Here is a 22,814-nt window from a genome sequence, read left to right as displayed (position 1 = left end):
AAGAGAAGATACAAGGACTCCCTGAAACAACATCTCAGCCTTGGCCATATTGATCACCATAACTGGTCTACTCTGGCCTCCAATCGGGAGGCCTGGAGACACACCATCTATAACGCTGCTGTTTCCTTTGAGAACGCACCCAGGATCACTCTCAAGGAGAAAAGACAATGCAGAAAGAATCGTGTCTTGCAGAATTTACCACCTAAGGAGTCTTTCTGCTGTGCCTTTTGCAACCGGTCGTGCCTGTCTCGTATTGGCCTTTTTAGCCACCAACACGCTTGCAACCAACTAGAGCCCTTCCCAAATCTTCGTTCGCGAAGCCTGGCCATGATGATGTTTACTGGTTATTGAGGAAATGTCTTGCATCCAAAATATTAGGATTTGTCATATGCTAAGAATTAATAGCTATTTATTTTAAAGGAATGTAAATATGTGTTATATATCAGTTACTGTTAACTAATCTGAAATTTTACACAGTAGTAATACTACCTAGGTGAGGCAGGAAAGGAGGAGAGGAGAAGAAACATGAAAAAAGCTAAGGACAGCAGACTGTGTGCATAAAACAACAAAATGCACCTTCCTGTTTGCTCATATTTTACAAAAACTGACATACAGATAGTATCTTCATTTAACCTGAAAGCATTCAAATCTACATTTATTTAAAGATAATTGAGGTGAAAAAGTGCTCCACATGTAATGTCTGCCTCTGTCATCCCGTTCACCATGGTATTTTGTACTGGGAGATGCACACTTATAGTAACAGATCTTCTAGCAAGGTGACAAAGCCAAGGATCTTCTAAGCAAATTCTTTGCAAACAGTAAGCTTAGCAAGCAAATGTACTGACAACGGCCTTGGGTTTTTTCCTTTCACTATAAAAGAACTTGAATCATTGTAGTTAAAATTTTGGCTGTCTTGGTTTCAATAATGAGACACAGGTTCATTTAGACAGTACTCTAACTGTATCCATCCCTCAGACACTTTATAGTAAATATTGAAAGACTCGAATGCCCTGGAAGAGAGACAAAATCCTCTGGAATTTACCTAAATTCTTTGAGGTCCAATTTCAATGTTAAAGGTCCAGCCGCACCTTTTGTTCTGGACTATTACGGACGTATTAAGAGTAAAACTCACTTTGGCAGAAATGGGTACTGCACTCTTAGTTTAATGCCCTCAAAATAAGCCTGATTTTCAGATAAAGCTTAGAATAAGCAACCTGCAGCAGGTGAAAAGAACAAAGCAAGGTAAGAGCAGTCTTATGATGCACATATTGAAGTAATGTTTGCCAAAGATTATTTAACTTGCCTTTCACTCTTTCACCCCTGGAGCCTCAGGGTGGGCAGGGGGAGAATCACATCATGCCTCCATTTGTGAGCCTGAGTATCTCTGTAAGAAATATGACTTTACACCTTTATTCCTCAGAGGTCTATGTGCTCTGCTCTTCAGTGAAGATGCCCACAGCACTTTGCCATGTCTCCTTCCTAATTAAATGCATGCCTTGTCACCCCGTGTTTAGCCCTTTGTGCTGATCTGAGGTCGATATCTGTACTGCTGCACCTCTGCTTTCCTTTCTTCAGAGCTGAAGGAATGAATGCTGGGCACTGCTCAAAGCTCTGTCCATCAGCCAGCAGTTTGTGGTGCTATGAGTGACTCTGTCAGCTCAGGGGGCTCCTGCCAGACAGCGGCTGTGACCTGTCACAGCAGCACCTCCTCCATTATTGAACAAAATGAAGGCATTGGCCCAAGACTGCCTGGAAATAACAACTAAAGCTCAGACAGGCCGTTTAGGAATATTTGGGTCCTTTTGTTTCATTTCACATCAGGGGCAGTTACATCAATATCCCAGTGTTGCACAGCCCTCAGTTGTTAGCAGTCTATCAAGAATGATCAAGGTACAATGCAATTCAGCTCAACCTCTGATAAATAAACTTTGAAAGAGTACAAAAAGATGTTGAAATGAAAGTCTATTTTAAATTTTGTTTTGAATAGGCAATCATTTGGTGGGGGAAAAAACCAACCATTTTAGTCAAGTATAGAAGAATTCACATTCTTATTCAAGAGCTCCTCTTCTCTTTTGTTCTGCAAATATTTTAAAATCTTGCAAGCAGCCATGCTCCCAGTAGCAGCTGCTGGTGTACTGTGCTAGAAAGACTATCACTAGTCTAAAATATGCCAACTCAACTTCTCTGTTCCTAGCCAATACCTAGTAACTATTCAAACAATTTAAGACCATCGGGCTTATTCACACAGCAACTTTTATGCTGACAGTAGGGCCCTGATATAGTAAGTTACACCATTTGGTAATAATTATACTTCTGAAAATAGACTGTAAAATTAATATTAAAAACTTGCTGTAGATATGGGTAATCTGAAAATATTCCCCTAAGCTTTTTTTGTTCACAGTTATAATAAAACTTGACCTGTTTCATCAGCATATACTTTAACATTTCATTTCCTTTTACTGTTTTCTGGATGAATTAACATTTTAATGTCTGCTTTTAATGAAATCACCTAGATTAAATTGTTTAACTGTGGGGCACTTCACTATAGAAAACTGCATTTATAGATTTGATAAAGCTAAATAGGAAACTTAGGCATCTGAAGTTTAATAAAGCATTTTAATTAAAGAATTCACTTATTCTTACTAGTATCTCATCTAAATACAAGTTATATTTTACCTCTTTTAGGTAGATCTCTCTTCATTGCAGAAGATAACTAATATTCTGCTGCATGTAACTTTAGAGATGCAAAGTCAAAGCTTTAAACTGACCTTAGGTCTCTCTAAGGAAGTTAACACATTCAATTTGAAACTTCAGGGGAAAAAAGTCACACTTCTGTTCTTTAGAAAAGCTTGAGATTCATTCTCAGACTCTCTTTTTCTGGCACTCAGCATTAGAACAACAAAAGATTATGCATGACTTAAATTAACTTCTACATCATTCCTGTGATAAAACTACTTAACAGCATTTTTAGAACAAGTAAAGCTCCTATTTATTCCTTCTTGTCAAGGTCAAGATATGTCCAGCTAGGAAAAAACCACAGCAATATACAGGTACTCCTTGCAGTTGCTTTTAACATGGGCAGTATCTAGCCTTGACATATGTTCTATTGAAAACAAAAGTAATCACCTGCTAAGGCAATGGTACAGGAAAATGTAAAAAATTCAATTATTTCAGTGCTGACCTGAGTTTTCAATTTCCCGAGTGTGCCACTGCAGAATGAAAATAGAGCAAATAAACTGGTTTTGCCCTATGTTACTGGAACACCTTTGTTTACCTAGAATTGTCTGTTCTCTGTGCAAAACCTCTTTGCTAGTTCTCTATATATACTGATTACATTCAGCACCTTTTTCTAAACACACAAGGTGATTATGTGGCTGTGAATGCAATAACAGTAAAAGTAAAAATATTGCTTATAAATATAATAATAGATTTATAAAAATATTGCATATCTATAATATCTTTATAAATATATATAAAGATTGCTAATATATAAAAATATAGCTAATTTTGTTTGGAATAATTAATATAACACTTGCATAATATCTCTGACGGTCTGGTTAAACAGAGCACTTCATACCTGCTCTTGGGGCCACTTCTGTCTGTCCTCTGGGGTTCTTGACTTTGCTTTAAATCCTCGATGCACATCTCCACTGTGCTTAGAGGCGGATGGGATATTCAGTGATTTTGGCCTCCCCTCGTGCCTGTTAGCACTGTGAACAGCTTCTCCCTTTGAACAAGTCTCTTTGTAGTCATGTGCCATGTTTTCAGTCCCCGTGTGCTCTGGACTCATTTCTGTTGTACTATTAATACTGCTCATGCTCATACTCATTTTGATTTCTGCTACAATTTGGTCAATGTCCTCTTCCTGCTCTTCCAGCTCTGCATCCTCTTTTCTGGAATGGTATGGTGACATTCCCTGTGAATTGCCATTAGCCTCTGCTGGGTAATAGTCCAGATAGTCACCTTCACTTTGACAGTACTGTATGTTTTCTTCTTGGTCTTGAATCTCCAAAGATGATGCTTCATCCTCCAAAATCTGAACACTGTTATCTTGACCCTCCTGCCACTCTTGCCTGTCCATCACCTCACTTCCATCTTGGTGCTGAATTTTACCTTCAGCCCATTCTTCTACAGCTTCCTGACATTCATCTGTTTCAACGTGGTGCTCCTCGTGGGGAACATACTCCTCCCCATTGCAGTCCATCCCTTCCAGGTAACTGTCATCCTCGGGACAGTATCGAATGTAGTATGTGATCCCCTCCTCTTCTTCTGGTAAGCCTTCATCGTAGTCCTCCTCCTCGGAGGTGTTGTTGACATAGTCAGAGCTGGAGTCCCCATCTCCACTGTGGTCATTGCACTCCTGTTCCACGGGGGGAGGACTGCCTTGTCTCACAGTTGCTAGCTGTGCCTCTTTTGCTGCATAATCTTCAATAGGAAGGTCACTTTCTTCACTTTCAGGCTCCCTGCTGTGAGATGAAGTAGGGCAAGCTCTCACTCTGTGATCCAGCATGCTGGCTGTGGTGCTTTGATGTTTCCTGTTTGCCATAGCCAACTCCTTACATGACAATCATTTCTAAGCAAGTACTGTAAGGAAGATGGAAAAACACACATTCAGGAAAAGGTCATCAGTAGAGCTCAGTGATGTTAATAGGAAGTAAACTGATAGATTCATTTGGTAATAAGCATGTGTTTGTAGATATTTAAACCAGATTCAGACAGCTAACTTTTAAAATGCTTGTGCTGTGGAACCATGAAATCAAAGTAATAACTTGCACACTGAAAGGAACAGATCAAGAGAAGGATCTACATTTATGCTAAGTGTATTCTAATGTAGGCTCTCTTTTGTCAATTTGACAGAGAATTAATCCTGAACCTTGAAATTAGTTTTCAATTTCTTTTTCTTGCCAGTAAGGGGTCATGCTTTGATCGCTATGCAGTAAAATGGGAGTTCTTTTCAATTTTCAGCTTAGGCATTTCTTTAACGTGTACTGAAAGCAAACATTTAGAATCTGATCTGCTCTTACCAAAACTAAAGGAGAATAATTCTATTAACTTGGCAGCCACATAGGGCACTAAAAGATAATGCACTGGTATTAAAAGCATTATTTTTTTAAAAAGCATTCACTATTAGCCATTACTAGCTCGATGCCATGGAGCATTTCCCATTCTTAAACCAAATATTTCAGTTGGAAGGGACCTACAATGATTACCTAGTACAACTGCCAGACCAATTCAGGGCTGACCAAGTTAAAGCACGTTTTAAGGGCCTTGTCCAAATGCCTGTGAAATCGCTGACAGGCTTGGGGCACTGACTGCCATCGTAAGCCTGTTCCATTTACCTTCTTGGTAAATGTCTTCCTCTTTCTACTGCCCAGTCTGAAGCCATCCTGACACAGTTCTGAACCATTCCCACGCATCCTGGCACTGGATACCCTCTCCTGGGAGGAGAACTCAGCACCTCCCTCTCCACTTCCCCTCCTCAGGATGCTGTGGAGAGCAACGAGGTCACCCCTCAGCCTCCTTGTCTACAAACCAGACACACCCAAAGCCTTCAGCCACCCCTCACAGGACACTCCTTCCAGCCCTTTCACCAGCTTTGCTGCCTTCCTCTGGACATGCACAAGAACCTTAACACCCTTCTAAAAATTATGGGGCCCAGAACTGCACACAGTACCCCAGGGGAGGCCACACCAATGCTGAATGCAGCAGGGCATTTTATTTACAATAAAAGCTCACTAATTCTTCCTGCTAAACACTTTTGAATACCTATCTTTATAAAAATACTGGATTCTAAATAAATAAGCAGAGATTCTATGAACTGTATTAAAAATAGTCAAAATAAAAAAACCAGCTAATTCTAGGGAGGCTTGATAAGTATGATCTGCTGTGTATGATTTGAAAGAGAAAAACAATGTATTTTTATTGTTAAGTTTCTCTGTGTTTCATTGTTGTATCGTTATGATAAGCTTGACCTGTGCAGTTACTTCATCAGGCTGAACTGAGCTCAGGTTTCTGACTTGCACCACACAACTTCATGTTTTACTTATGCACCAAACAATGACATATCAGCCAATCACATGAACATAACCAGTTTTCTAAGTCTTGTGTGCACACATAAAGCAATAAAATTAGCATTTAGAGGATTAGAGTAGCTATGTAGAGAAGAATTTCTTAGGCATCATGAAATTGTAAAAAAAATCCTGTCACTGTAACCTAAAACCTCCTAGATATCCCTGCAGAATTTCTGATATCACAAGAAAAACCCCAAACCTTAGTGTGAGACAAATCCAGGGATGTGATATATCTACGGATTATTGCAGTGACATCATGTGGCAAATCTATCCTGAAACATGGATTCTAGGTTCTGAGAGACAAAGCTGAGATGCATGTTAGTTGCAGGAGGAGACATGAAAGGAACCCAGCATGTGAAGCTCTTTTTAATTATTGATACCTTGCAGAATTAGTCTTGACAAAAAGCTTTAAAGTAAATAGAGTATCTGAAGAGAAGTTTAAAGGAGAAAATCAGAGCAGAAGGCAAACCTTTTTCAGTGATTACCTGCCCCTCCTCACTGTTAGAAGAACTAGCAGACTTGCAAGGTTTCTAACATGATCTGTATGCCCACTATGATCCCTTTAATAAACTAGGGATCCATTTTAACTTTGGAGTCAGTTATAAGAAACTCAGACCACCAAGCAATCCGTCCACTAGGGTTGCCTCTCATTTAGCCAGCTCCACTTACTGCAAACTACGGATGTTCCCATACTGTGACTGCAGCATTAACAAAAATTTTACATTGGATCAAAACAGCAATCTAGTCACAGCAGTGCACTGCTCTGCACAGACTGCAAAATGCTGCCGACAAGCAAGACAAGCTGCTTGTAAGACCAGATCAGGCACAAATAAGCACGCTACATAAGCACGCCTAAAATCAGGTAAGACAGAGTGCTACAAATAATATTTTTGAATGGTGTTGCAAGGAAACTACAGAGATCTCATGCCTTAAACAAAAATTATTTCTTATCAAGAACAGAACAAATTAGTGTCTCTTGGGGAAAGAACAGTTCTCATCTGCAAAGGCTTCAGTCTTCTAGTAATTGAAATTGTTCTTCATATTAAGTAGTACATAGAGATTTACAGTGCAGTTGACCCTGGACGCAAGTCACCACAGTGTAGCTAAAGACACAGAAGAAAGGAGCATGTGTTTGAAACTCATGACTCAGATTTTCCTAAAGCATACAGAGACAAGGACCCTTTTTTTAGCCAGTGTAATGGAGTTTTTCCACCCACATCTAAGAATCTTCACTTAGTATCCAGGCCCTGGTCTCACTACAGTGATAGCCTTTTATAAATTCCAGTAGGGAATGCTCAGAGATGTTACTCACCTGCAGGAAAATCCACTGTGTTCTAGGTGTTGAACAACAGTGCATGGCACAGGAAGCTGTCTGAATGTGCTCTGAGAGCCAAAAGGAGGTGGACAAGACAGGGCACGGGCCTGGAGAGGCAGGGATGGCTGGAGTGTGCCAGCTCCTCCAACAGCTGTGGGCACTGTCAGCCAGGAGCTCTGAGAAAAGTGTTCTCAGCGGGGCAGCATCAATGTCATCAATGACAGCAGCTGCAGTTCTGCCTCCCCAGCCACCTCTAAAATGCAGCACAGGCACCACGGGAGGGATGGAAAGGAGGAACTTGGGGAAATAGTGGCAGACTGGAAAATTTTTAGAGCATAGGTGGTTAAGAAGTAGAGAAAATAACTCTTCTCAAGCACTGACATCCTAGGACATGGGAAATGGGTTTTCAGTAAATTCAGTCTGAGGCAATGACTGACGACAGTGCTTTACCCCTGTATGCTGGAATTGAGGCAAAATAAGCCTGATTCTTTGGTAAGAGGCAAGGCTGATATTAATGTTATGGAAACTGAAGCTGCAAAGCAATCTCTGCACAACAATTATAATTCTAGTTGGCCTCCTCCGTAATCTTTGCAGACAGGCACTACATTTTAGGGAACAAAGTACTGAAATAAAAAGGCAGCATTTGTTATTTTGAGCCCATGAATTGCAGACTGAATGTGCACTGATTATACCATATTCAACTATGAAATGTAACTTCTACAACTGTATGGACACATTGGAATTACTGAACAGAGTTTTCAAACACAAGTCTGAGAAATGCTCTTTATAGAGCTGCACGTACATTTCTGTCAAGGAAACAAACAGCTGTAGTTTAACTCAAGTATTAGGCAAGGTAACCTAGTTTTCTTCAAAATATCTCTCAAGCTTCCTAGAAAAATATTTTAGTCATAGATTAGGTTTAGCATAACCTAAATATTTTAAAACCTAAAAGCGTTCTAGGCATTTTCTAAGCTGTTTTATTTTATAACAGCAAAGCTACTGAGGAGCACAGGTCTAAACTTTTTTGTCTCCTCACCTACAGAGGCATTAGTTTACCTAGTGGTAAGTTGATGACAATTAACTGAACCTCACATATTCAGTTTTTAAAAGAATAAAGCCAGAATTTGGATTTTTTTATTTTTTTTTTAGAAACGCCATAGATACCCAATTTCTGCCACATGTTCTACTATTCAGACTACTTTGGAAAGCCTTCTGAGTCACTGACTGCAGAATTAATACTTTTTCTAATTTTTTCAACATACTTATGCTGTTACAAGTTTACATTATAACTGATATGTGAACGTTAGCTAATGTACTCTTGAAATTGGAGAAAATACTGGATTTCTATCTAATACTACTCCAGTGTCAAAGTGAAGATAGGAGTAATGATTTGCTGGATCCAGCGGCACTTTACAACAAAGGCTTCAATTAAGTTAACAGATCACTTCTTCTGCTTAGTGTAAGACTCCCTCCTCCTTGTCTCTCAGCTCCCTCCTTGACAGTGGAGAGTTAGGTCAGACTTCTGTATCACTCGAAGTGCATTTTTCAGCTTCTGGCTGGGGGTGGAAAGAAGAATTCCTGGGAACATGGCAGGGTCAGTGCTTTATCCTTCTTTACCTTCCTTAGGATTTAATAATTTTATCTTGCTGAGACAAGCAAACCCCTATTTCAGTTGTACAGTACATACTGAATCTCTATCAGTGTTGTCAAGATCAGTGATTATGGGACCTAATGGTTCTCAATAAAAATATTTTTCTTTCAATAATGGTTTTGCTTTATTTTTCTTAATTTTCCCTGCTTCAGCTCAATGTTGAAAAGAAAATCAATCTGCAGAATTTCTATGTAGCAGTAAAGTGGAGTATACACAGGGGAACCAATTTCTTCTGCTCCCAGAAACAGGAGTACTGGCTTACAGCTGGAATTTGTTCTAATCAGTGCTCATTGTAGTCATTAGCTTTCTCCTGAGTTCCTTGCACCTAATCCCAAACAGCTGTAGTGAGGGGTTTATGGACCTTAACACTTCTACATCTTTTCACCTGTGTAGAAAAATACCTCTACTTTCTTTCCAATGAAAGAGACTAATTAAACTAGGAGTAAAAATGGGAAATGGTATGGAATTGTAAACATGGGGATAAAATGAAATACTCAGTATAGTCTTCCTGGCTGTGTTTAAAGAACTGCTTTACATCCATCCTTGATTCACAAACTGAATAGCATTTTAGTGGGAACAAAAAAAGCACTTAGTTTTTTACAGCTAATGTGCATGGTGATCTGAGGGGGTAGGGAGCATTGTTAGGTTCTTTTGATAACAAACATACTACTGCACGCTTATCAGCAGCCAAATGATTTTTGAGCCCTGCTGTTGCAAATTACAGGTGAACCTAAGGGTTTTACTGGCCTCAATTTGATGTACTCACTTTATTTTGCAAGGCCTCTTTCCTGTGTTTACTCCTTTCCAGGTTCCTTTCTTCACCTACTTCTCAGTCTCCTTTCTCCCACACTTCAAATATCTGCTCCATTTGTCAGTTTTGACAAAATTCAGTCCAAGTTTTGCTTCCCTGAAACTGCTCAATACCTCCTATTTTCCCCAGCCAGCCAGTGCAATCTAGCTGCTATCAAGGTGGTTCTAAAAGATATCTCTACCCTTTAAAAGGCAGCTTCAGATGCAACACAATTTACTGTCACATGAGATTATACCACGTATGGCATATGGGCTGCTCCTCTGCTGCTGAGCTGGGGCTTTGATGCACTGCAGACTGAAGCTATTCCATATGTCAGCCCTATACATTCATAATTCAGAAATGCTGTAAAAAAAGAAAAAACAACACCCAACCCTTTTAACACAGACATATGCTTAGAACTGCTACATTTATCACGTTACTCAGTACATCTGTAACTGAGATAACGGTATTTTTCAACAGAACTGCATCAGAAAATTCATGACTGCAGGGCTTTACACTATACCATTCTCTTTTCGAATAAAGAGATAAATTAAAGTGGAAAAAATCTACCTTCAATTCCTTCAGAACAATTTTAATATCAAACTAGTAGTATATCTCAGTAGGCTTTAATTACAGAAGAAATAGTTAATACTCCCATCTGCTAAGTTGGTCGAGAGGAATTGTGACTGAACCTATATTGGGAACCAGAATTTTTAATAAGCAGATAACAGAACATGAGTCTGCCATGACTGTCAGATTATGCAGTCATTTGATTCCCCAAGGCCAAACTGCATTAACTTCATTTTTCAGTGGAGCTGACTCTCCAGACCATAAGAATTCATCGTGCAGAAGCAGAGTGCAGGATTACCTGCCAGACCTTCTAAAAGCAGGTATACATGGGATCCTTACTCCCACAGGAGCTCTAATCTGCCTGTGTCCCTGCCAGCAGACTAAGCTGTGAGCAGGGGTGTCAGGAGGAGCAGAGGATCTCTGACAGAGGAGAGGCAGAAGGACACACGGCATACGAGGACTGGGCACGTTGGTCCCCCATTCACAGGGTGAGCCTGTGGAACACTGATCCAGTCCCTGGATATCTATCCAGAGGAAGACTGTCGCCTGCAATCAGGACTACCCCAACACAATTCAATTAAGGTCATACTATGTCAATCTGAGTGCCATCTCAATGTTACTAAAGTTGGGGAGAGTTTCTCGGTGTAAGGCTGGCACAACCTGACACTAGTTATTAGTCAGGCCAGTTACAAAATGTCTGGTTTTTTTCTCTGAAGCCTTTGAATTTAAAACAAAAAACCCTCATGTTTATCTCTTGACCTCTTCTCAATAGTGATATAAAAATAAGAGTAGCAAATATAAAATGTCGATATAATTAAGAGCAACTTGCTATCTAGGTTTTCTATCCTTTTTCTTTATTTAAAATCAAATCCTGTTGCTGATAATGTCGGAACGGCCAAAGCGACACAGATATCAGACATAGTCCAGGTGTAAGTTGAACAAGAAGCTGTTTATTGCTCTCAAGTGTTTCTTTTATACTCTTTGTACACTCTCGTGCCACAACACAATTGGTCAAAAGTCTCAAGCATAAAAAACTGTAGACACTGCACACACTCTTATTGGTGACACTGAAGACACGGTGCATGCTGTGACATGCTATTGGTGACGCTATACACATTTTGATTAGTGACCTTTGGTCTGGGCTGCATTACCTTTGTTCTGTCCAGCATTACAGTAAATATTTCATAAAAGTTGTTTACATTCCTCATCACTAATTGCCAGGCTGCTGACAGGTTCTCTGTCAACCCCGACAAAATCCAACAAACTTCCAGTAAGAAAATACATTTTAAAACACTGTTTTTTGCACCAAGCAGAAACCTTTTGGGATTCAGAAATGTATTTTCTTTTGTCCTGTGAAATTCCATTCAAAATCATTTTAATCTGACTCCTTCCCTGTTCTATGAGTGCCTTTAGAAAATGATGACAATTTGTCAAAAACATTATAAAATCAACACTGTAGTCAAATGTCTTTGGGAATTTCTTTCTTTTTTCCTGTCTCAGCTGAGCTAATGTCAGGCTGAGGCTCCCCCAAGTCTAAAGGAAAGAAAGCACTTTACACACTCTGAATAAACAAGCCAGAAAACCACCAAAGACATCTTTTGTGATGGGGGGGGGAGAAAGAAGAGCTGGTCTGTGTTCCCCCAGTGCCTCTGATTCACACAGTAACTGCTGGGAGTTGGATACCAAGCTCACCTGCAGAGGCTGAGAGCAGTTGGGATTCATCCAACACTGACCCTGCAGCCAGGTGTGCACATTCCCTTGTTTTCAGTAAGGACAAAAAAATAAGAAAGTTACAAATCAAAAATGGAAACAAAAGTTATTTGAATTTTTCAATTGTTGCAACAACATGTTAAGTTTCAGATTCAAGATCTTCCTTTTAACACTAATTTCTCACCCTCACACAGTGCACAAATGTTATACTTTTATGATAACACTATTTTGTACTACCTGCCTTCTAATTTGTTAAAAGCACAGCTGGAACAGGCCAGGAGGAAAAACAGCTAAAGGCAACTATAAATTTGGAGCTATTCAGTGTTCCAGAGCTTCAATTGATCATCTAAATGTTATTTTAATATGCTTAATATAATTGAAACATAGAAAATAAGATATTTGCATGGGAAGCAGAGAAAGAATGATTCTTAAAGAAACGAGGGAAGTGTGGGGGGGAAGTGAAAACGAACAGCATCTAAAAATAGATGGCATTAAAATACATTACTTGCTAGTTATCTCAAGAGTAGCCACTAGGGTCTTCCTGGGTAGCTAAGGCCAAAAAAATTCCCTTATCATTCTCTGCTTACTCAACTGTGTCTGAGGCAGTCACAAAAGATAATATTTTGGGGGGGAAAAAAAGTCACTGAATAGACAAATAGGAATAAAAATTTTATGTCCATTCTTAGTCACCATTACACTTATTTTATTAGTTTAAGAACCGACAGTAGAGTGAGAAATTAAAGTTCTGAGATAACAAATGCACATTTCTGTATGTTAGGATTATTTCAGCTGCAGTCCTGCAGAAATGCTGCTTAAAGCTCCAACAGCTGCAGTATATTAGGTACTGCAAACTACACATTCCTGTATCCACAGGCAGTGCTTTTCACATGGAGCAGACTGTCCTGAGTTACTCCCTTGCTGTAACAATTCTGGCAGCATGCAGGTGGCACTCTGAGTAGAATATGAACCGTGCATGCACATCCTGAAGAGATGTATAGCATATACTGACCAGCCACACATCATGCACAGCTCCTGGCCCTGAAACTACAAAGAAACAATGGAATGTCTTTTGCTGCTCTTAAACCACAGAGATGACTTAACTATTTTTCCTATTTTTAAAAGACTTTACATTCTGAGTTGTGCTTTTGCGTTTCTTTGCATGGTATATAATATTTGTTCCATTTGCTTTAATCTAATAAGCTTTTAAAATCCAGTAACTATGTCGTAAAAGCCATTCTAAAAGTACTCTATAATTAGAACCCACCTACTGAAATTAAAAGTAGAGCAGACAAAGAAATGCTAAAGACAGTGTAAAATCCAATGGCACTGCAGAGATGGTGTTCTTGAACATATATCCCAACTGAATGTGGCTTTTATAGTTAAAAAATTTTGCTATTTCCTGCAGTAGTAATAAAAATGTGTGATCACATATCTAATTAACATTAATAAATGTTAATTTATTAACATTTATTTATTAACATTTCATGTGGCTTTATTAACAGTTCATGTGGCTTTAATCATTCTCCAGGGTTCAATTCCACAGCTCAAAGACTGATACTAAACCCATAGTGTTGCATCCATATAGTGTGAGTAAACATCAGTATCAGTTTTGCAGTGCTAAAGTTGCTATAGTGAAAAATAGATATCATTAAACATATCTTAAACAGAGGGAAGGACAGAAGCAGAACATTTATATTCAGCAGAATAAGATGTGACTCCAAATTTAAGACAGTGAGATTTTATGGCCTATTCTTGGGACTGCTCTGCTCCAAGAATCAGTTTCAAATAATGAAAAAAGTACCCCTCAAGCACTCAAATGTTCCAGTGATAGCTATGCAGCGGCATCAACTTTAAATTTTATTCCATAATACATATAAATTTTAGTATCTTCTTATGATTATTGTATTTCCTAATTCACTGAGAGTAAGGGATGTATAGGAACAAGGGAAGGAAATCCAGGAATAAGGGAAAAGTATAGCACATATTAACATTATTATGTATAAAGAATATATGACATTCAATTAAAACACATTTAGCCACTGTGAGACAACTTGCAATCCACCCACAGCTCTGGTAGAATTTTTAGTCTGTCCTAGAATGGATTATACCCAGTTGTACAATGTTTCACAGAGGACCTTTCTGCTGACTATGGCGGTGTCATGGTTTGAGAGCCCCAAAAATCCAATTCCCTAGTCCAAGCCTCCTCCCACATTTCAACCCAGTGTGAGATGGTTTCCAGACACCACATGAGACTTAAATGGGGAAAAGGGAATATATTACAATGACTGTACAAAATAAATACTACAATACATTATATACAATCTTAATTATCTCTACCATGACATAAGTATTTACAATGGATCAGATCTCTTCTCCCCTCCAAATAAAAGTCCAGGAGGGAAGAAGGAAAGATCCTTTTCCACTCTCAGAGTAGCAATGTCTCTAAGGCAGCAGGTTCTCTTCTTCTCATGCAGCAGCTGTAGCTGGATCTCTGCCAGTACACACGAGGGGTATCCAAGTCCCTCGGCCCGTCGTCTTCAAGCGAGGGTCTTCTCTTCCGTGGACTGCGTAGCAGGGACAAAACTCACTTCACCATGGTCATATCATGGGGTGTAAGACCCCCATGAAGGTCCCTTCCTCAGGGAATTCACCCCTGAGTCAGAACGTCTCGGGCAGCTTTCAGTTGAAAGCCTTTGCCTCAAGAGTTCTACCAGAGCTCCTGTGCTCTGTCTCAAGCAGCGGGGGAGGGGGGGGGGGCAAGGTCACCCTCTCCGCATTCCTTTGGCCATCCTGGTCCAGCTTTCCAGAACGCTTTGAGCTTTTCAGCTCCTCTGCAGTGCATGTTGCACTTCACCCCTCCCTTCTAGGAGGTGAGGGGTCTCCAAGGAGTTTGGAGTCTTTTGGTTTCAGTTTCTTACCCAAACTTTCTCTGTAGAACTCAGTTCTCTCTCTGCTGCTGGCTCTCGTTCTCTTTCTCTCTCTCCTTCCAGGAGTTCTCTCTGTGTTGCTGCCTGCCTGTTGTTGCTGCTTAGTCTTATCTCTTCTGGCTCTCTGCCACCTCTCTGGCCAGTGTTGTTCTGCCGCTGCTTCTTCTGCTCACTCACAGTGGAGAAAAACTCCCAGCTTTCTGGCTACAGATACTTGGTCTAGTTTAACACTGTTCTAAGTCTCTGTAGCCCCCCTGCCGGGGGCTGGGGGGGCCCAGAGGCCCCAAGGGGCTCCAAGCCCCTTCCTTGTGGCCTCAGAACATGGCCACCTCTCTCAACAACAACCACAACTAACCTTCTCTTCCCTGCTTGTGATATGTTTATATTTTGCAGAAGCGCTCATTGGGTAAAACCTCAAAACTTCAAGGGTCACCACCCCCTGGGGTTTTACCATTTTATAACTTCAGGGGGGAAACTGTTTCCCCCCACCACAGGAGGCTACTCGGAAGTCTGGCAAACTGTTTTTGATTGTTCACTGGAAACACTAAAGGAAAACTTACTCATTTGGCCTCTAATGTAGATTTAATTCCTATTTTAGCAATAAAACTAAATTATTCCACCTAAAATGTCTGTTAATACATGAAATTCTTCCTTTTTGTCTACAATAATTCAGTCTTTTGAACAGATTGAACAATGACTGGAAATTGTATTGTGTAGTCAGGAATGTTGTACAAGGGTGAGACAAAATTTACTTTCTCTAAAACATTGAAAAAACGTTAGTTCACCATGGCAAATTCCTAGAAGAGCCTTTTAAGCCATCAAACCTATACAGTGACTAGTGACTTGGGGGTATAGGTGATATGATTTGGGGACTTCCTTCAATGTGAGGGATTAATACTTCTGACAAGAGGGGTAAATTCAAAAGTTCATGTTTTGAGAGGAAAAAATGATATTGCAAAAAAAGCGTCTTCCCAGTAAGAAGAAACGTAACATCCATTGGTTCCTTCCACAAGAATGCCAACCCAAGCTGTACATTTGACCATTTCTTTGGAGCAGAGAACTCCCTCTGGCTGAGGTGCAGCTGCTCTGAGCGGGGATCTGACCCTTCCTTGCACACACGACATCAGACCTGACATCACTGCAGGCTGTGACGGAAACGGCTTTTACTGAACGTGACACAGAGTAAGAAAGGAAAGAAATTTAGTTATATTTGAGCTGTTTGAGCAAACTTTGCACTCTGTTGCTGTCACAGATGCAAAAATAACTCAATGGGTGTTTGCTAAGTAGGTTTACGCACACGCAGGGATAATTTTAGCTCATCACGACTTTGAAACCTTCAGTTTTTGAAACTGTGTGTCAGACACCCAGTTCTACCCTCCCACTTTCTTCAGAGGAAAATAAGCCTTCTCTAACAGGTCATGCATGTTATACTTGCTTGTATATGCTGTGTATCTCTTATATACATAGGTATAGTATTAATATCTACATAGGTATGAGCAGTAAATGTATAATTTTATCTCCTTCAGCCCCTGTTCCCACTAGAAAAAAGACTAGGAATCTCTCTAGAAAAGTTATGGGGCTATTCTGATCTTAAAATAATTTGGAAAGATTAATTATCTTACCAGAGATTATTTTTCTGGCTTTGAGGAATGCCAAGATAGTACTGTCCCAACCCATATCCCTTTCTTCCCAAACTGTGATCTTGCCATTTAAATGTCATTATTTAAGTACTTTGAGGATTTATATAATGGAATAAATTTATCTGTTAAAAATGTCATAAGATAACCATAAGGTAGAGTTAGTTAATTCAACATCATCAAATATACATAACAAAAATGTTGGATTTTGGTTGCATCCAGTTCCACCTGAAATATAGCAACCACACATATTCCTGTGACTTGTGTATCTGAAATGTTTTTTCTTTACAGCTTTCAAAAAACTATAGCTATTTAAAAATTAGCTCCTCAGGGTGGATGCAAGGATCACAAAAGCATTGTGGCAACACTGTATCTTTGATAGACATGTGGCTTTTAGGAGCTGTTACACCAGACTCTGTGCACGTGAGCTACACATTAATAAAACATAACAATCTTCCTAACACAGTATTCCACTCCCTTTACTCTTTGTTGTGGTTTCACAGAACTGCTGCTAACTCTGCTTCTGGCTCACCTTCATTTACAGAGAGGCTATTTTATTATTTTAATACTATAGAATTATGCCTTTAATATGTTTTTTACTGTTTTGTTTTTATTGCCATCAGCTTTCTTTGTTGAAATAAATTTTGTCCTTTTTCCATTAAGAAGGAAGAGAAGTTCTTAAACTTGATATGTTTTTTAAAATACATGGTATACAAGCAATTAATGTTCAGAACTTACTTATTAGCATTTAATGCTTTAGTTTACGGTTTACCAAGAAAAGATCCTTTGATTTTTCTTTTTGCATTATGCATCTCCTAAAGTTTTAACACAATAAAACTGGAAATACTTTCCACAGGCAGTTAATTAATCATTGTATTTTGATTTCATGTATGTGATTATCCAGTCTTGTAGGGAAAAAAAACCCTACTTTCCTTCAATAAATTCTCATTTCAGGTTAGGCAGAGGTACATTAAGTACACTATTTCAATAATAATGCAGAAGGGACTAGGACAGAATAGGTCACCTTAAATAAAGCCTGGAGATGCAGCAAAACATTTCAAGCTGTACCATTTAAGCCAAACATTTCGCCTCTACTCCAAGAGCCTCCATTCAATGATTGGCTCGAGGGCTGGAGTAGGAGGTGGTTGGGATATTGAAAATGTCAATTGACAGCAACTGGAGGTAGGTCAGTGGAAAGGCTTCATCTGTAAAAGAAAACGGAGATGTTTAACTTTCTAATAACTTGGTGTTTAAGTACTGGGTTAGCAGTTCACACCTAACCATTTACACTCAAATTTTACAGCTTCTTGATTCTCAGTGTACAGTAACTCTTCAAAAAGGCTTCTTTTCATCACTACTGACCTTGAAGTCCTGTGAACAGTTTCATGGATACTCACTTACCCTAATCATAGGAAAAAATGAAATTTTCTTTAAAGGGTTACAGGAAAGGATTGACAGCATTATTTTAATGAGTCGAACTTCACCCAAAATTAGATTTTTCAGGCATTGACAACTGACATGTTCCTCATTAACACCGTCCCCATTTAATTAGAGTAAGAGGATTAGGTTGCATTTCTCTTGCTAATAGAATGTTGTCTTTTTCAAATTCATACAAATACTTGCACCGATGGCAGATTTATTAAATAAGTAAAACAATCTGCTGAAAGAACAAAGTAAAGGTAAAGACTATTGTGTAAGTTCTCTTCAAGATAAAACAGTCTGTCTTTGTCAAGCAGAATTAGCAAACTGCAAGGTTAATTTATGAGACCTTTTACAAAATCAAGATTTAATAAGAATAGTAGATAATGAAGATAATCAGAGGCTTTGTTAGCAGTGAATTATATCATGGGAGTTTGCATTTTCAACCTTTGAAAAAATCTCTGTAGCTTGCAGCTGGTTGTTGTTTCAGGCACACTGCTCCACAGTGGATGATCACCTTATTTGAAAAGCAAGATTAGATTATTCCTCTCTGTCTCTAAGGCATAAATTGCACATCAGTAAAATCCTCTCCAATTTATAACAACTGGTTAAAAGATAAATACTCTGTCAATCACCGTAGCAAATCCTCAAGATGGCTTGAAACCTTACACCCACCAGCTTTGATTTGATATGCACCTTAAGAAAATAAGACCTGTCCTCCTAAATAAGTATTTTGAATGTGGAATTATTTCGATGGTGCTCTGAGCAGTACTGTCACAGCTCAGCAGGTTTACACAGAACCAGTTATCAAAACAAAGCACTGCCCACAATGCTTTGGAGTCTTCTTCTTCGGCATCAGAGACACGCCATGACCCGCCCCTGCTGTGCTGGTGCTGTGTGAGCACCCCAAGGACTGAGCTCCGAGCCAGGGCTGCAAGGACATGGCTCTGACAGAGGAATTCCTGCACCTTCTGCCGGAGCTCTCTGCTCCCTCCAGCTCTGGGGACTGGGACATGCTGCATAAAGGGAAAACAGATGATACTCTGGCATCTGTACTTGAACTGACTCTCACTAAGTCACTGCAGGTCCAGCAGGGCCACCTGTAAGGCCACCTTGGTAAATGAACTCCCACCCTGCAGCTCTGCCGCAGCTCAGGGAGCAGCAGGGACACTGCCCCTCTCCTGTGGGGACGCTGCCCCTCTCCTGTGGATCTGGCAGAACTAACCCTGTGGCTGTGCAGTGCCCAGCTGACCCCAAAGGCCATCTCAGACCTTGCCCAGCAAAGCAGGGACACAATCATTGAGTTTGGAGAATGGCAGCAGTTCCTCAGTGTGTAAGACCCAGAACCTCACAGCACCTGTCTGACTGCAGAAATGCACACCTCCCATGCCTTGGGGACCCACTAACGCACCTGAACTATGGGAACTCGTCCTTTATTTCCTGGGTCCCAAACCAGCACCACAGCCACAAACATTTCTGTTAGGTTAGGACGTAAAAAATGTAGACCAGACTTAACCTTATGGGAGGCAGAGCAGGAACAAGACCTAGCTTGGAATGTCTCTGGGGTAAAACAGAATAAACTTGCACCTTTCTTCTGTACAAGAAGTCTCATTTACTTCTGAGGCTCATTTGAAGTATTTTAAAAGTGAAGAATTTCATAGCAATCATTTCTCTTTCATCAAAAGGAAAAAAGTCCTAAGCAAAATGCTTTAATTAAAAAAGACTCCCAAACTCATAGAAACAGGTAGACAGTTCTGGATGTCTCATTAGTTAATATTACTCTGTTCCTATCTTCACTAAGCATCTGCTTTTGGCCACTCTGGGAGATGGGATACTGGGCCTGGTGAGTTTTTCCTCTAAGCCATGTTACCTAACTCAAACTTGGCCATTGAATAGCTTTAAGATAGTCCTACCTTTCAGATAAATTAAGGTGATACATGTGGAGACGTATTAATTCTAATTTTCTGTTTTTATTCACACAAATTCAGGAATTATTACTAGGATTATTTGAAAAAATATTTATATAAATTTGAATTTTGATTGATATAGAATTAAAGTTTATGTGCATCAGTTTTCTAAACAATTAGGTCAAAAATCACTCTTTTAATCAACACTATAGAGAATATGATCTCTTATCTGCAGAAATACGCAGTTTAGATTAAAGAGAATTTTGCCCACAGAGAATAGTTCATTATCAGTAAAAATATTCATTAAAATTAAAAAATGCCAAATACAAAAACCATTGCTGGTGTCATTAGAACACATCAAACAAAGTCACTGCACAAAATGGCCTCATCTGTCAGAAGGTCAAATTGTTTGGATGAAAATTAGGAATCAATGATGAAATTCTTAACCTGAGACACTTCTGGGCAAGGAAGTGTTCCACAAAATTCTGGTATCTCTAAAGAGTTATGTAATAGGTGTTTATAGAGCCAAGCTGCTGAAAGCAATCTTTCTGAAATGCAATTTTTTTTTAACAGGTAAGAGTAGGGTGCTTTCTATACCATTAATACCTTATGAAAAGCACACTGAATGTAGTGCTGCACTTCAGTTGCAGAGTAGTGTGAAATTTGGTAACCAAATATTAAGGATGTACAGAAGTTCATGTCAGGTACAGCAATGACTTGTTACTGCTCAATAAAGCACAACACAGATCTTCAGACTGATTCGGGATCTCATGTCCTTCACAAGCAGTATTTCTTTAACATGCCTTCTCTCAGTGTCAAATTCATTATCAAGCCAAGTAGGTGGGTCTTACTGCAAAGTAACTGAGCTCTGTGAATGTTTGTATTATGAATATTATACCTTTCTTGCATAAGAGCAGTGTGCTGATAATCTGTGTTATGGACTAGATGTTTTTAAATTTCAGATTTTAGATTTTCACATCTTACTCTATCACACATCTTCCTTTTTTATACTTCTTTTTCTTATAATTTCAACAGTTGCTCAAAATGCTAAACTTACGTCTCTATTTCAAAATGTGATTCTCCAAAGTAAGGAGCATCTTTTTTCTTTTCCCATGATAAAGCTGTGTGTGCTATTCAGAACAGGCCTCAGGCCAGTGATTTAACATTTGGTAACACACAGATAATGAGAACAAGTGGCTCAAAGTAAATCGTACCTGTTGCATACCTTGACTATTTTGTGCCTGGATATTTAGTTTACAGATCAAAAAACATTAATCTATAATGCATCTATAAATTTATAGAATGTTGTACAAGTGGATAAAATTTGCTCCTGACTTACTTAGAAAATGTGCTTAGTAATTTATTTATATTAAGTGGCAAAGCAGTAAATGTATTCAGGGTTTGCTGTCTGTTGCTGAGAAACAGGAATGTCTGAAAAACGTTACAACTCAGCTTTTACCAAACATCTGTCTGTATTTTTTTATTATGTTATTTAGAAGGATTTCAGTTAAATAAAAAAAAATAATAAATCTGTGGCTATTACAAGTGCCACCCTGTAAGGATATTGTAACCAAAAAGCATTAGCAAAAACTATTCCTCCAGCGTGTTTAGTTTATCTTTGCAGCTTTGGGTCTGTTCATCAAGTTCATTATTTCCAAAGCAGATGCAATCTCTGCCTGGCCTTTCATACAGTTGCTAAGAGGAGAATATCACTGGGGGCAGGGGAAGCAAAACTACAAAGTTGGCAGAGTAAGAATAAACTTGATTACTTTCAGATTATTTTAATTTTATTTTTTTATTAGCTGTCAAGCTTATTTCCTTTTACTGTTCTTAAAATATTTTCCAAACATGTATCCAAATACTTTATTTTTTTTCTGTATCTACTTTCAGGAGTAATCTTGCTCAGAACATCTGTCCTCCTCAGTCATAACCTTAGACATCTGCTGAAGGAAGACTCGAATTTCACTGGCTAAACACAATACATGTGCTCTTAGAGCAAGTACTGCTGAAACAAAATTCACGTGTGCATCTAAAAAACCACTAAAAATAAATTAGAAATACAAATAAAATAAGAAATCTCTATTTGTGACTCAACTGAAATTCCAGTTTAAAATTTTAGCCACAGAAGCAAATTTCCATGTTCTTGGATGTATAAAACATCACTGGTGGAAAAAAAGGCACTTCATATTTAATGTTGTTTCTCAATTTGCATTATCTAAATCCTGCTTGTCCCACTTTCCCAGCCATGTCTCTCTGCATGAATTCATGCCCGTGCTCCAGAAAGCTGGAGACACCCACAGTGAGTTTTTAGGAGTTGAGCACAAGTGTGGCAGCTCACACCCACAGCGAGGGCTCTGGGAGCTGCGCTGAGCCACTTCCAAACCTCCTTGCTTGGGTTCTCTGCAGGACAGTCACACACTGCCAGCAGTTAATGTGCACGTATATTAAATATTCTGCTGTTCACATACCACGCTTTAATTTGTCCGTTATTGGCCCGAATTGAAAGAACAACACAGAATACTGTCTGAGAATCAGGTGTGTTATACAATTCACCTATGAAGGTGATCAGCCAACAAAATACACATATAATTAAAACATTCTTTTTTCTGAACAAAAGGGCAGAAATTCTTACCTGCCTTGCAAAGTACAGCAATAAATAATACTAAAATGCTCAAAACAGAAAAAAAAAAAGGCCGAACCTAGAAATCACAGTATTTCTCTTTCATTTGATCAGTTTTTAAATAAAATGATCATTCAAGACAATAAAAGGAACAATTATTTGTAATAAATTAACAGTGTCAGAATCCATATCCTGAT

The 22,814-nt window shown here is 39.1% G+C and overlaps 1 protein-coding gene across 3 annotated transcripts in view; it reads right to left on the bottom strand.

Annotated features, from left to right (window-relative positions):
- The window catches only part of APBA2 (amyloid beta precursor protein binding family A member 2), a 98,105-nt gene that overhangs the window by 39,764 nt on the left and 35,527 nt on the right, over window positions 1-22,814 (bottom strand). For all 3 annotated transcript variants that reach the window (XR_001878239.1, XM_017835917.1, XM_017835918.1), the window contains exon 2: window positions 3,578-4,584. Coding sequence is in view for 2 of the 3 variants with exons in the window: in XM_017835917.1 (XP_017691406.1) it covers window positions 3,578-4,546 (969 nt within the window). In the remaining variant the exon portion in view is untranslated. The remainder of the gene's footprint in view (window positions 1-3,577; window positions 4,585-22,814) is intronic.

The sequence above is a fragment of the Lepidothrix coronata genome, unplaced genomic scaffold (assembly GCF_001604755.1).
Source record: "Lepidothrix coronata isolate B3197 unplaced genomic scaffold, Lepidothrix_coronata-1.0 Scaffold266, whole genome shotgun sequence".
Lineage (NCBI taxonomy): Eukaryota > Metazoa > Chordata > Aves > Passeriformes > Pipridae > Lepidothrix > Lepidothrix coronata.
This window is presented reverse-complemented; position numbering and strand designations above follow the sequence as displayed.